General features: G+C 47.0%; 1 protein-coding gene across 1 annotated transcript in view; it reads right to left on the bottom strand.

Moving 5' to 3' along the window:
* Positions 1-7,325: 7,325 nt before the first annotated feature.
* The window catches only part of LOXHD1 (lipoxygenase homology domains 1), a 161,632-nt gene continuing 156,636 nt past the window's right edge, over positions 7,326-12,321 (bottom strand). The window contains exons 38-40 of the mRNA XM_009894748.1: positions 12,164-12,302; positions 10,558-10,719; positions 7,326-7,806 (exon numbers count right to left, since the gene is read on the bottom strand). Coding sequence (XP_009893050.1) covers positions 7,326-7,806; positions 10,558-10,719; positions 12,164-12,302 — 782 coding nt within the window. The remainder of the gene's footprint in view (positions 7,807-10,557; positions 10,720-12,163; positions 12,303-12,321) is intronic.

Here is a 12,321-nt window from a genome sequence, read left to right on the forward strand (position 1 = left end):
ACTAATTTTTTTTTATTACTCCTATTACCTCATTTTTGCATTGTTTCTGGGAATGGAATGCTTTGCATGCATCGGTACTTAAAAAAAAATAAACATGGGATGTGGGGGGTAATGCTTATCTTGTCAAAAAAAAAAAAAGAGAAAAAAATCAGGGTGTGTGATTACAAACTGTATTACTGTGGTGCTGTTACCTTGGATACATTCCATAAAAATGCAAACCTTTGATTCTGTATGCTGTGACATAGTGGAAAACTGCAATATAGTGACTGTGTTTAGCACATATATATGAATATTATTTGCACTCATAATCAAACTCTGGTGATCCTTTCACTTGCGTCCTTGCACATTGAAGGTGATTAACAGCGCTCTGCCAAACCAAAATGTTTCGGTCGGTTCCCCCTACCTCCCTGTCCCCGACGCCGCTGGTGATGCTACTGCTCTTGCTGCATGAGTTACCCTGCAATAACACCCGGCGGACCCCCACTACCAGGCTGTGCTTGGGGCAACGCTTGCATTCAGTGTAAGACTCTGCAAGTTGCTTCAAAAGCTGAGGAAGGAAGCCCAGGCGTGGTGGCTCTGTCCAGTTTTTGGTGCCTATCAGTGCTCGGTCTGGCTCCTTTCACCCTCTGTGCGTGCACCCAGCTGGGCACTGCAGGGAGGACGAAGGAGGCGATTGATTGAGCCTGAGCTTGGAGGCAACGGAACTGTGGGATTCATTGGAATTTTTAAGGGCTGAGCCCTGGCCTAGCTGAGAGGGGCTGGGGTGGACGCGATTCAACATCCCTGTGTAATGCCTGGCCATGAGCATTTGCTATGACCCAACTGTGAAACACTCATGGAGCAGAAGCCCTCAACACTGACCTTCTTGATCAGTGGGTTTCATCCCCCCTGTGAAAGGGGAAACCTCAGCCTGGAGCTTCTTCAGCCACTGAAGAGCTGTGACCTGCACCGGAGCCCTCCTGTCCCTAAGGAGGGGACCAGCCCCGAGCTGATGTCCCGCTCCTGCAGCGGTGGCCAAGCATCTCCATCCCCATCCCCAGCCACGGCTGCACCGCTCTCACAACGCACTGCCCTTTCCCAAAAGACTCCTGAATATCAAGTGCTCGAGCCTCGCAAGTGGGTTAGAGCACCCTTGATAATATTTTAAGCTTTAAGCCATAACCACTCTTGGTCAGCACAGATGCTCGGCCACGTACGGACAGAAGTGGGGTTTGAGGCACATGCTCAGCCAGTAGCTGTCCCCCCAAAAGGCTTTGGATGCAAGTCTCTTTTGGGTTAGAAAGGCACAAAAAGGCCGTATCTTAATATTTTTCTCTCTGTCCCTTCAGGGTGCTGCTCTGCTTTGTTGACTTTGCCTTACCCTAGGTTGAAAACCTGTCTGTGTTTTTTTTCCTTGCTGCTCTGTAGCACTCCTCCCCTGTAGCCTGGAGCTGCGGTTTTAAGCCATGCAGGGACAGGGGTCGGTTGTTTCCCTCCCCCCCGCCAACAAAGACACTGCAAAAGGGATCAGTAAAACAAGGGGCGAGTGAGCAAAAACCCTCTCCTTTAATGACCCAGGCTGGTGAAAGGATCACCCACATTTTTGTACTCCTACTGCTGTTCTGTTGTGCTGTGCAACATTTTGCTACATAGACTATTTTATAGAAGAAAGCTAGAAAAATATTTATTATTAATATTAAAGCAATAGTGCATTGAAGAAATGAAAAGACATTAGAAATTGTGTAAATGCTTAGATTCACTTTTGGTGGATTTTTTGTACTTTATTTATAACTAATAAAACAAACTGCATTGCTAACTATAAACTTGTGCCACACAGAAGTCACCCGGCAGGGCGATCTGTTGGTCTTTATTTACCGCTTGTTTCTTCTTTCTTTGGGTCGGAGTCAATTCTTCTTTCACTGCTTATGCATTTGGACTTTGCTGTACAAAAGAGACACTGCTGGGGTGTAAAATGCTCTGCCCAGCTGGTTTGCAGAGGCTGTTGGTGCTCGAGCTCCACGGCAGAGGCAGGGGGAGGCTCTCCACACCAGGCACACCACCATGCATGACGTGCTGTGGCACCAGTTTTGTGATTAGGTACAAAATCACCTCCTAGAACCAGGCTGGAAATTGCCTGTTAAAGAGAGATTTCTCCTCTAAACACAGCCCATGGTGGCTGTCGGATATCTCCAGCAAGTCCTGCAGCTATACCGACACGTCCTCCATCCTCCCGGTAGAAAAGCACCTCCCTGCCAGTGTGTTTCCTGTCTAATAACTAAGAGAAGCTTATTGGAAGAAAAAAAAAATCCTCCAAACTAATACAAACATATTTGAGGATATTTTCAATCCTTTTGTTACCTGTTGGAGAATCCAATGGGCCCTACGCCCAACTTCGCATCCTGCAGAGCTCATTTCACAGGTCCTCTTGCACTTTCATTTCTTCCCACAATGAATGGTGCCAGTTTCTTCTCTTACCTGCTCTTGATTCAGCTGCTCCTCCTCATGCATTCCATGTAGAACGGCTGAGACCAGTCCCCAGCTTTGACTGTGTGATTAGACTAAATAAGCCTTGGGGACAGGCAGCTGCCAATCGTAGAGATTTGGTTCCCGTGGCCGAAGGGAATTGCTGGCTCCTCCAGCATCCAGCAAAGGCTGCATAAAGGATGCACCGTATTCAGGCAATATGAAGTTCCTATTATAGGTAGCTGTTACAAATTCTGAAAACAGGTTAAAAATGACCCGCTGGTTCAGCTGGGGAAAATCTCAGTTGCTCGCTGAGATCTTGCTGATGTCCTTCAAGAGGGTAACGGCGCTGAGAGAGTTGCTTTGAGATGGCAATCAGTTTTTCTTCAAAGCTGCCGCAGCAAACATGTCACCGCGGTCTGATAACAGCCCTGCTGAGCATGGCGAGCAGTAACGGGTGGCTGCGCTAGGGTGGGAGAGGGGTTGTGCCCATTAAGGTATAACAGCACGGGCCAAGACGTCTTTATTCCAGTCTTTATTGCCTGCGAGCATCTGCTCTAGTAGCAGCTGCGCCAGGGTCAGGAAGCTTAGCCCTTGTTTGTGTTTTGTAGTATCTTCAGCTGGCCCACAGATTGCAGCTCAGAGCTGTACAACCCCATCAGTAAATATCTTTTTTATTTTTGTGGTGGGTTTGGTTTTTTTTTGTTTTTAAATAGAGCTTTTTTCTATGTCAAAATGGACCTCTACACATAGTGATGGGGCAGGGAAGATTGTAAGAGGGATACTTCACAGCCCTCAGTTATTCTGCCTTCATGCACGTGAGGTTGGGGTAGGTACATGATGCTGTCAAAAATGTTTCACACCAATTCCTTAGACATTTTCAAATAGTTCTCTGAGTCCCACAGCAAGAGACAACAAGCCCCTCTTGGCAACCAACACTGCAAAGGACTCCTTGGTTAGACTTCTTTTCATTGGCAGCACCCAAATGCTTTTGTAAACACAGCACTTCATGAGGCTCCCAAAACTACGGGGACCACAGAGACAATGGGAAAGCCTGGTTTTGCAGACTCCTGCTGAGTGCCACCATCCTTGTCCTTTGGTTTTGCTTCTCATCTACATGAATGTTTTTTGGATGAAGGTATGTGCATTAAAACCCCACCAAGTAAGAAATAAAGCGCAAAAAAAAAAAAGTTAGAGTGTGGTGGTGGGAGCAGGAGCTGTGCATCCGCCCAACACACAGCTTTGGGATGCTCTGCCCCAGCAGGCAGAGATTGCCTGAGCCCTGCAAAAGGCACAGTGCTAGGACAATTTTTGGCTTTTCTTCTCCACTTGGCCAAGAACGTGTTGGTTTTAGCAGCTTAATGCAAATCCAGCCCTTGGAAAAACTCCACTCTTGCCTTATTACTTCTGTAGCATTAGTTGTTGTGGCAACAGACTGACTCCCCAGAGCCAGGGTGGAGTTGAGTTTTGCACAAACAAGGGGCATTTTTGAAGTCTTTAGAAGAAAAAAAGCAGATTTTTTTTTTCATGCTTTGCCAAAGTTGCCTTCCTGGGAGGCAGTGAAGTTGCTGACCCCATATCAGCAAACTCCCCCTCGGCCCTTTTTCGAGCAGCATTGCCTGTAGTTCAGCACAGCTTTTGTGTTGAAGATGCCCATCCAGGGATGGCAGCTGGATTTGATGGCAACCCCGGTACCTGCAATCCCATCTCTCACCTATGCAGTGAGTTGGTGACTTTGAAGATGTTCACTCCTGCTTCAAGATGACCTCAACCCACAGCTGTAGCTACTTGATACATGTGATTACTCCCCGATGTGAGCACATGTCATTAAACAAGCTAAGGATTTCTCTTTCCTCCTTGCCCCGCACAGGGATGGTGTATGGATCAGAAGCTGCCCCACTGCTCCCAAGGGCTGGCAGCGTGGAGCAGTACAGGTCCCACACATGTCACGCTGAATTTGCTCAGGGGCTGGCAGGGGTTAAACTGCTGCCATGCAACGATGCTGCAAAACCGGCATCTCTGGCATCCCTGCACCAAGCTGGTGCTGACTGGAGACAACTGGAAACACTGGGACTACAGCATTTTAGTGGGAAAAAACTCCTATTCCACTGCAGCACACATTTGTCTAAAAATGGGACAAATCTATTGAGAGGGAGGTTTTTTCATAGCCCTGGTAGACTGGGATGGGAAGGAAAGCAGAGTGATCAAAGGCCTGACCCTTTTTTGTTTCAAAACACCCACTGGGGAACTGCTGCTCTGCAGTGACACTGCACAAGCACACCAAAAGCAAATGCTCCAGTCTCTGCTCGTGGGAACCCCTTGGCTGTCTGGGGAGCCTGAGCCCCATCCCAGCAGGGTCCCAGGGATGCAACATGCCTGCTGACCCCAACACCCACCTTCAGCTCTCCTGAGGTCTGTTCTGCTCCTCCTGTGAGCTCCCAGCCCTGGCTAGGTTCCTGCCCAGAGGTTGGAAGCACTAGTCTGCAGGGAGGAGGGAGAACGCAGCCAGTAAAGGCTGCTATTATTATTCCCATCAGTGAGTAGTTGATCATTGATGAGGTTGATTACTGGGCTCATTTAAGCAACTTGCTCTTCTCTAAAACCATAAAGGTTTCCAAAATGAATTAGTCTGAGCTATTATTTGCAAGCTGGCACAGACAGCCCTGAATAAGCACAAGTCTCTTTGGTGGTGCCTGCTGCAACAAATAAAGATGCAGTACTTCCCTGGTGGGACTTTGGTGGGATGCAGCAGCTTTCAAATATCCAGGAGCAATGGACAGCACCTGCAATACACCCCTAACTCCTCTCTCAGGGTTGATAACCTTTGCTGGGACCTCCTTTGCCCATGACCAGGCAGGGACTCAGCAGTGGGACAGTCTTGCCTTATGGCCAGGCACATCCAGGTCATAGAACCATGGAATGGTTTAGGTTGGAAAGGGCCTTAGAGATCATCTAGTTCCACCTCCCCTACCATGGGCAGGGACACCTTCCACTAGACCAGGTTGCTCAAAACCCCATCCAATCTGGCCTTATGTCCCAGTGGAAGCATTGGAAGCACCGTCCCCAACCCAGGGACTGATGCGGTGGGTGAGCTCGGTGGCTTTAACCCACTCTTGACCCATTTGATCCCCATTCGCACAAAATGTGTGTTTAAAACTGGTTTCTGGGAGGGGCAATGACCTCTCATAGGACACAAGTGGGCCAGGAGGAAGATCTCACAGTGACTCAGACACCCCCCTTTCTCCTTGAAATGATGTGTCCTGATTCTTTGCATCCTGGGGAGGGAGACAGGGGTCCAGAAGTAATGATTTGCAAACAGCTTTTCTTGTTGGTACCTGTAGAGATGCAAGTAGGTGGGAAGAGCTCATCTACAGAAGCACTGGTCCTCACTGGTCCTGCAGCTGGGAAATCCCCTCTCCACCACAGAAAAAATCAAAAGAGCAATCCTTGCTAAAAGAAAAAAATAAAAATGAATGGCAGCTGCTCTGAAACAGAGTTGGTATTCAGGCCATATAGGGTAAGATTATCATGAGACAGCTTTGAATATAGTTAGCACAGCTTCCTTGCAGTGGAATTATCCAGTAGGTCTTTTGGTCCGGCTGCTGTAACTGCAGCTCTCCGCTCTGGGCAGACATGGGTGAATTCAGCCCGAGAGCCACGTCGGCTTTGGAGGGAAAACCCATGGGTAGATAACAGCACCCAGATCCCACCCCTTGAGACCTGACTTGGTGGATAATGGGTCCGCCCCAACCTCCCTGCAGAAAGCCCTGCTGTGCCCACTGCTTTCAATGCAGTGGCTTCTGCAAGTGTGTGTGTGTGCACGGACATGTAGCGTTCACAGTTGTCAGAAGTGGGAAAAACTAGGGCCTCCGAGCTCAATTTTCTTGATTATATTGGCTCAATGTGCCCTGGTGTGCAAGAAGCCCAATGGCATCCTGGGGTGCATCAAGAAGAGTGTAGCCAGCAGGTGGAGGGAGGTCACCCTCCCCCTGCCCTGGTGAGGCCACATCTGGAGTACTGCATCCAGTTCTGGGCTCCCTGGGTCAAAAAGGACGGGGAATTGCTGGAGAGGGTCCAGCAAAGGGCTACGGAGATGATTAGGGGACTGGAGCACCTTTCTTTCAAGGAAAGGCTGAGGGACTTGGGTGTTTTTAGCCTGGAGAAAAGAAGATTGAGGGAGGATCTTATCAATGCTCATAAATACTTTAAGGGAGGGTTCCAGGGGGATGGGAACAGTCTTTTTTCAGTGGTGCCCAGTGGTAGGACAAGAGGTAACGGGCACAATCCTGAACATAGGAAGTTCCATCTAAGCATGAGGAGGAACTTCTTTCCTGTGAGGGTGGAACCTCTCCCAGAGAGGTGGGGGAGTCTCCCACTCTGGAGCCATTCCAAACCCGCCTGGATGCCATCCTGTGCAACTGCTGTAGGTGACCCTACTCTGGCAGGGAGTGGGACTGGATGATCTCCAGAGGTCCCTTCCACCCCTGACCATGCTGTGATTCTGTGTAATGCCCTTATCTTCTTTACTTGTCTAAAAGCTGAGAGCATCAGTGAGGGAGGGCAGTGGGCTTTCCCAGCCCTGACAGAGCACTGAAAGCAGAAGACAGCATCTGAGCTGTTAAAAGATAATTTATGGCTCTGCTAGTTGTGGATTTTAATCATAAATAAGCGAGAAATGTATTTATTTCATTCACAATTTTATATGCACTTTAAAAAAAGCAATATTACTTTTACAAAATGTTAACCCAAGAAGCACATCTTGCTACTAAAAATCTCTCAATACAAAAGGCAGTGTTTTAAAAAGTAAAATGCAATATAAAACAGTACAATGAGAAAAACACTCATGCAGAAGGGACTGAAACCCTCCTGCACACCTGCCCTCCTCAGTACCTAGGAAAGAGCTCTCTCCAGATTAACCCATCGCCACGGTTTTCATCCAGCCACTTCCCGCAGGGAAATATGGTGGTCACGCCAGTCGCTGAGTTGGTGATCTCCACCCGTTCCACCAGCCAGCCCGGTGCCAGACCACTGTTGTCGTGCTCAATCCGGACTTTTTTTAACTCCCCCATGTCCAGCGTTTCCAGGTAAAACCTGTTGGTTTTGCCCCGCTCAAAGAGGTTCCTGAACTTCTGCTTCAGCGCCCGCTTTCCCGAGTCCCCATTCAACCCGAAGATGGTGATGAACACATTGGCGTCAGTCCCTGCGCCCTTTTCAAAGCCTGTGACCACGATGGTCTCATATTTGACTGGCACCAAGCTCCGGGCTTTGCTGGCAAAGCTCTCGGTGACCTTGGCACACTCAAAGACTTTGTAGTCCCGTCTCTTGTAACGCAGAGGGATTTTCACATTGCACCTGAAATAATACCTGCCGAAAGAAAGTTAGAAGCATGTTAATGATGTGAATGGCCACTTTATTGGGTGCCATCCCTGGAGGTGTTCAAGACCAGGCTGGATGGGACTTTGGGCAACCTGGTCTAAGTGGGAGGTGTCCTTGCCCATGATAGGGTGGGTTGGAACTAGATGATCTTTAAGGTCTCTTCCAACCCAAACCGTTCCATGATTCTATTATTCTAAATGTTATGGACATTGCTACTAAACTGCCCAATATTAACGCTGTTTCAGTACTTTTTCCATATATGTAATAGCACTAGAGTTTCTCTCTAGAAAGATGGCCGTGATTGAACAACTGCAACTGGAAAACCCAGCTTCTCCCTAGACAGCCCCAGGTACCCTGTTCATGGGAGGGATGGTGTGGGGCACTTCTCACCTCTTTTGCCTGTGCAATGGCATGTCCATTTACAGACACACTGAGGCAGGATGAGCAATCAGCGTCGCAGCTAACGCAGCCCAAAGCTGCTGAGGTTAACAGGTCTGAGAGCAGGGTTTCACCCATGCGGCTCTTGAAGGGAGCTTGGCGATTATCATCACAGATAGCACAGTAAAGGTTGGGCTAGGAAATAGAAAAAAGGGGCTAGGAAAGGTGGGAGGAGGAGGTTTAAATTCCCCTCTTTTCCTCATCTAGTTAATGCAGCCCATCCTTAGCAGGGAAAAAAAAAAAAAAAGAAAAAAAAAAAAAAGCATCGAGCACCGAACTGATAGGTACCAGATGCTGAAAGCCCTTGGCTCGGCAGTGCTGCCTGTGGGGATGTGTAGGGAGCACATAGCACATCCATAAATTACCGCGTGCCTGGCAGCCGGCCAGAGGCTGGAGCACTCTGCTTTTAATGATGTATTTCATTTCCAATGATGCAGATCATTTCCAAATGAGTTTTTTTTTTTCCCCTCCTCCCCCTTCACCAAACTGCAGCAGGTCTTCCTGGCGGGAGCGCAGCTGGATTGCAGCGCGTGTGCGTAAAATAAACACCTGGAGGGAGGGTTTACTGTGATTCCAGCAGTACTGTGCTTCTTAAGCACTTCCAACACTTCTGACACTTTATGCAGCCAAAGTAAAGCACTCCTTTCTCTGGAAAGAAGCTTTGTAAAGGAGAAATTCTGGTGGGGGGAAAATTTTAGGATCAGGGGCAGAAAAACTGCATAAGAGTGCAGTGGAGGTGTTGCCTGATGCTGTTTTATTTCCTGGGCTATGGAATATCTCATGGTCTGGAGTTATAATGGAGCATGCCAGCCTTTGAGAGGGGCGAGAAGAAAAACGATGACCTGCCTAGCCCTGGGATTTGCAAGGAAAAGCTTCTAAATACATCCCTTTTAAATATTAAGACCTACTACTAAAAGGCAAAAATCCCAGTATAATTCAAAACTATTGCTGCAGCAACCTCATAAATTTTAATTTGGTCTTTGGCTTGACTGGGTGGGGGGTTTTTTTTTGGATGTTTGGTATCAGGAATACCTGAAGCGAGAGCTTGCTCTCATGATGCAATCTGCTCCAGTTGATGGTTTGCAGAGCACTCACCGCTGGGAAATGCTGCGTCTGCAGAGCTGGGACCCCGCTTCAGCACAACAGGCTGCAGGCTTTGCCAGTATCTCCTGGGTGCCCTCCTTAATTTAATACAGCTTTTTAAAAAATGGGGCTTTATGCAGAGATCTTTGGCCCCTTCAAAACGTACTATTTCAGCATTTTCGGCATGCTCCCGGTGACTGTAGTGCATGGATTTGATTGCACAGCTGGACTTTAAGGGTTCCAGGTTTTTCCCCACCAGGGGAAAAGAACGTGTTTTAGTGTGTAATTGACTGAGTTTTCATTCAGCAAATATTATTGTGGCTCTTCTGCTGGCTGATTAATTTCCTAGGAGAGACTCTTAGCTTCTAAAAAAACCAACCACTTCAAGGATTTCTTCTTAAACACTCAATTGTCTCAGTGGGAACAAATTCATATAGTTAAATTCTTTAGCAGCGATGGAAATATCACAGACAAGAAAAGAAATCCACAATTAAATTGTAGATATTTTCTCTGAAGAGGAGTTTGTGCTGCAAATGGATGATCTTTTCTGGCTTTCGCCTAGTCCCTGTGCTATCTGTCTGCTGAGTTGAGAAGACCACCCCTTCCAAAAACTGGGCTCACACCAAAGCCTGTAGTACCTGACATGCTCATGGCTCTTCAGACATGTTCATTTTTCAGCCATGGCAGAATTCAGTCATACTCAAATCAGAGTAGCTGAGCTGCATGACTGCAACCTTTCCAGTGGGCCTTTTGGACCACGGCAGAGGAATTTCTCCTCCAAACTGGTATGAATCAGAGGTTCAGGTTTTGTCTTACTCTCAACTTTTTTCTGGGAGCTCTTTTCAGAAGACATACCTAAAGGCCAGTCTGTGCAGAGCATCCTACAAACCCCTTAAATTTCAGTCTAAGTATTTTCTGCAAGTGGAGACATTAATTTGTCATAGCTGCAAGATTCACCCAAGCCAACTTGTTTATAACCTTATCGGCACATGTAAATTCCCTCTCTAATAACTCAGAAACTGCACAGGCAATTCAGGCAAGGATGTTCTGTACCCAACACACCAAACAGCTTGTCCTTAGCTTTCAGAAAGGGATTAAGATTTATTAAGACTTTCCACTACTGCTTAAGCCTGAAATGCTTCAGGAGGATGCACTCAGAGCTGCTCAGCTCCCCCACGCCCTCCTGGAGTAGCTCCTTGCAGATGAGAAGGCACTTACTTGTTGTAAAGTTCCATCTCCGTTACAATAATCTCTTGGACATGCCAGAAGACATCAGCTTTTGTAGATGACTTCTTCCCATCTTTTGGGCAGTGACCAACACAGATGGCTGCAATATCACCAACATTCTTTGAAGAAAACTGAAATGTGTCTGTCGCTCCCCTACAGGAAACAGGGAGCAGTTTCAGTTAGCATCTTGAAGGCTGGCAGTGACTTGTCTCATATGGACATTAAGTAATTTGCACATGGCTATGGAAGATAGAAGATAAGCCTTCATTTAAAGTCATTTGATTTAACCTACAATCATTCAACACAAAGTATAATTCCCATATTTAAATTTAGTATTTTCTCTGATTAAGGGTGACACTGTAAATTGTTGCCACTAGGACTTTCCAGGATAAACTTAAGCTGTTCCACATACAAAATCAATTTGCCTCATTATAGATAAAGCTAAAGAATGACTAATTTCCCCTCTGGCACTTACTCATTCATCCTTGACAGATACTGTATCTGTTACACATCTACCCACCATAGCTGTTTAAAATTTGCTAGTTCAGCCACCCTTCCTGAAGCTCAGCTTGGAAACAGTTTAAAGAAACAATAGGTCTCTGTCAAACCCTTGGCTGGCTCCCTGTCATGTCCCCTGCATATCTGTCAGGTTTATCTCCTTGGACTGGTCCTTATTCCACCTGCCTCCAAGGATGGACTCTAACTAACGCTTTGGAGAATGGTGTCTTTAACTCCACTGTAGGCACCATCAACTGAAGGTCAGGAGGAAGCTCCTCCTGATCTCTCAGGTTTCACATGAAATCTCAGCCGTTCATACTAGAGTCCACATCAGCTGTCATTTCACCTTCCTTTACCGAGCCGCAAGAATAACCTTTCCTCCCTGCAAAGCAACAAAACATCAGCAGTGCCCATGAGTTTAAAGAGGCTCCCATCTCCTAAGGATGTGCCATGCCCTTAAACAAAGTAGAAAACCCATTTCGCATCTGGATCACTTTGGTCCCACATGGGAGAAGGAATCTGGCCCACGTTACATAGATGTGCCTCCAGCTCATCTGCGCACGAGGCTGATATTTGGCTTTCCTCACGCGACAGTGATCTTTCAGCCTTACCCCGCAGATTTGTCTGGAAAGTCAAATCTGAGCAGCTCTGACAACATTTAGCCTCCATCTATTTTTACTTTCTCTCTGATTCCCACTGCCAGTGAGATACTGTAAAAGGAACTAAAACCACCTCCAGCTTCCTTCTGCTCCTCCCAGCTCCAAAATACAGTCTCCTCGGAGGCTCACCAGAAGCCCGTTTGTATGTACTAATACAAAAGGACAAACACACACATGCATCATCTATATTTCCTTTTACCAAATGCCTTTTTCTTAAAATTTTTAAACCTGCTCTGTCTCTCCCCATCAGAAGCAAATTTTACTTCTTCCTTTTACTCCAGGTGAGACACCATTAGGCTTTTTGGAAGGGGGATGAGAAGCAGCATGGTACAAGTGCAACTCTGTAGATCATCCTGAAGAAGAGGTGGCATTTGTGGAAGACACAGAGCTGGTGGAGAGCTCTTCTAGACCACCATCCAGACTTTTCCCATATACAGTACCTTTCAAATCTCCTTTTCTTGGAGGAGTTTTCCATAAGGAATTCTTTGGAGCGGCCCATCTTTCCTTCTAAGATGATCCAGATGTTTTCTTTTGTTTCTGCATCCTCTCTGTCGCTTGTTACTGTGACAATCTCATAGGCTTTAAAACATAATTAACA

The sequence above is a fragment of the Charadrius vociferus genome, unplaced genomic scaffold, assembly GCF_000708025.1.
Source record: "Charadrius vociferus isolate BGI_N301 unplaced genomic scaffold, ASM70802v2 scaffold151, whole genome shotgun sequence".
In the NCBI taxonomy this organism is placed as follows: domain Eukaryota; kingdom Metazoa; phylum Chordata; class Aves; order Charadriiformes; family Charadriidae; genus Charadrius; species Charadrius vociferus.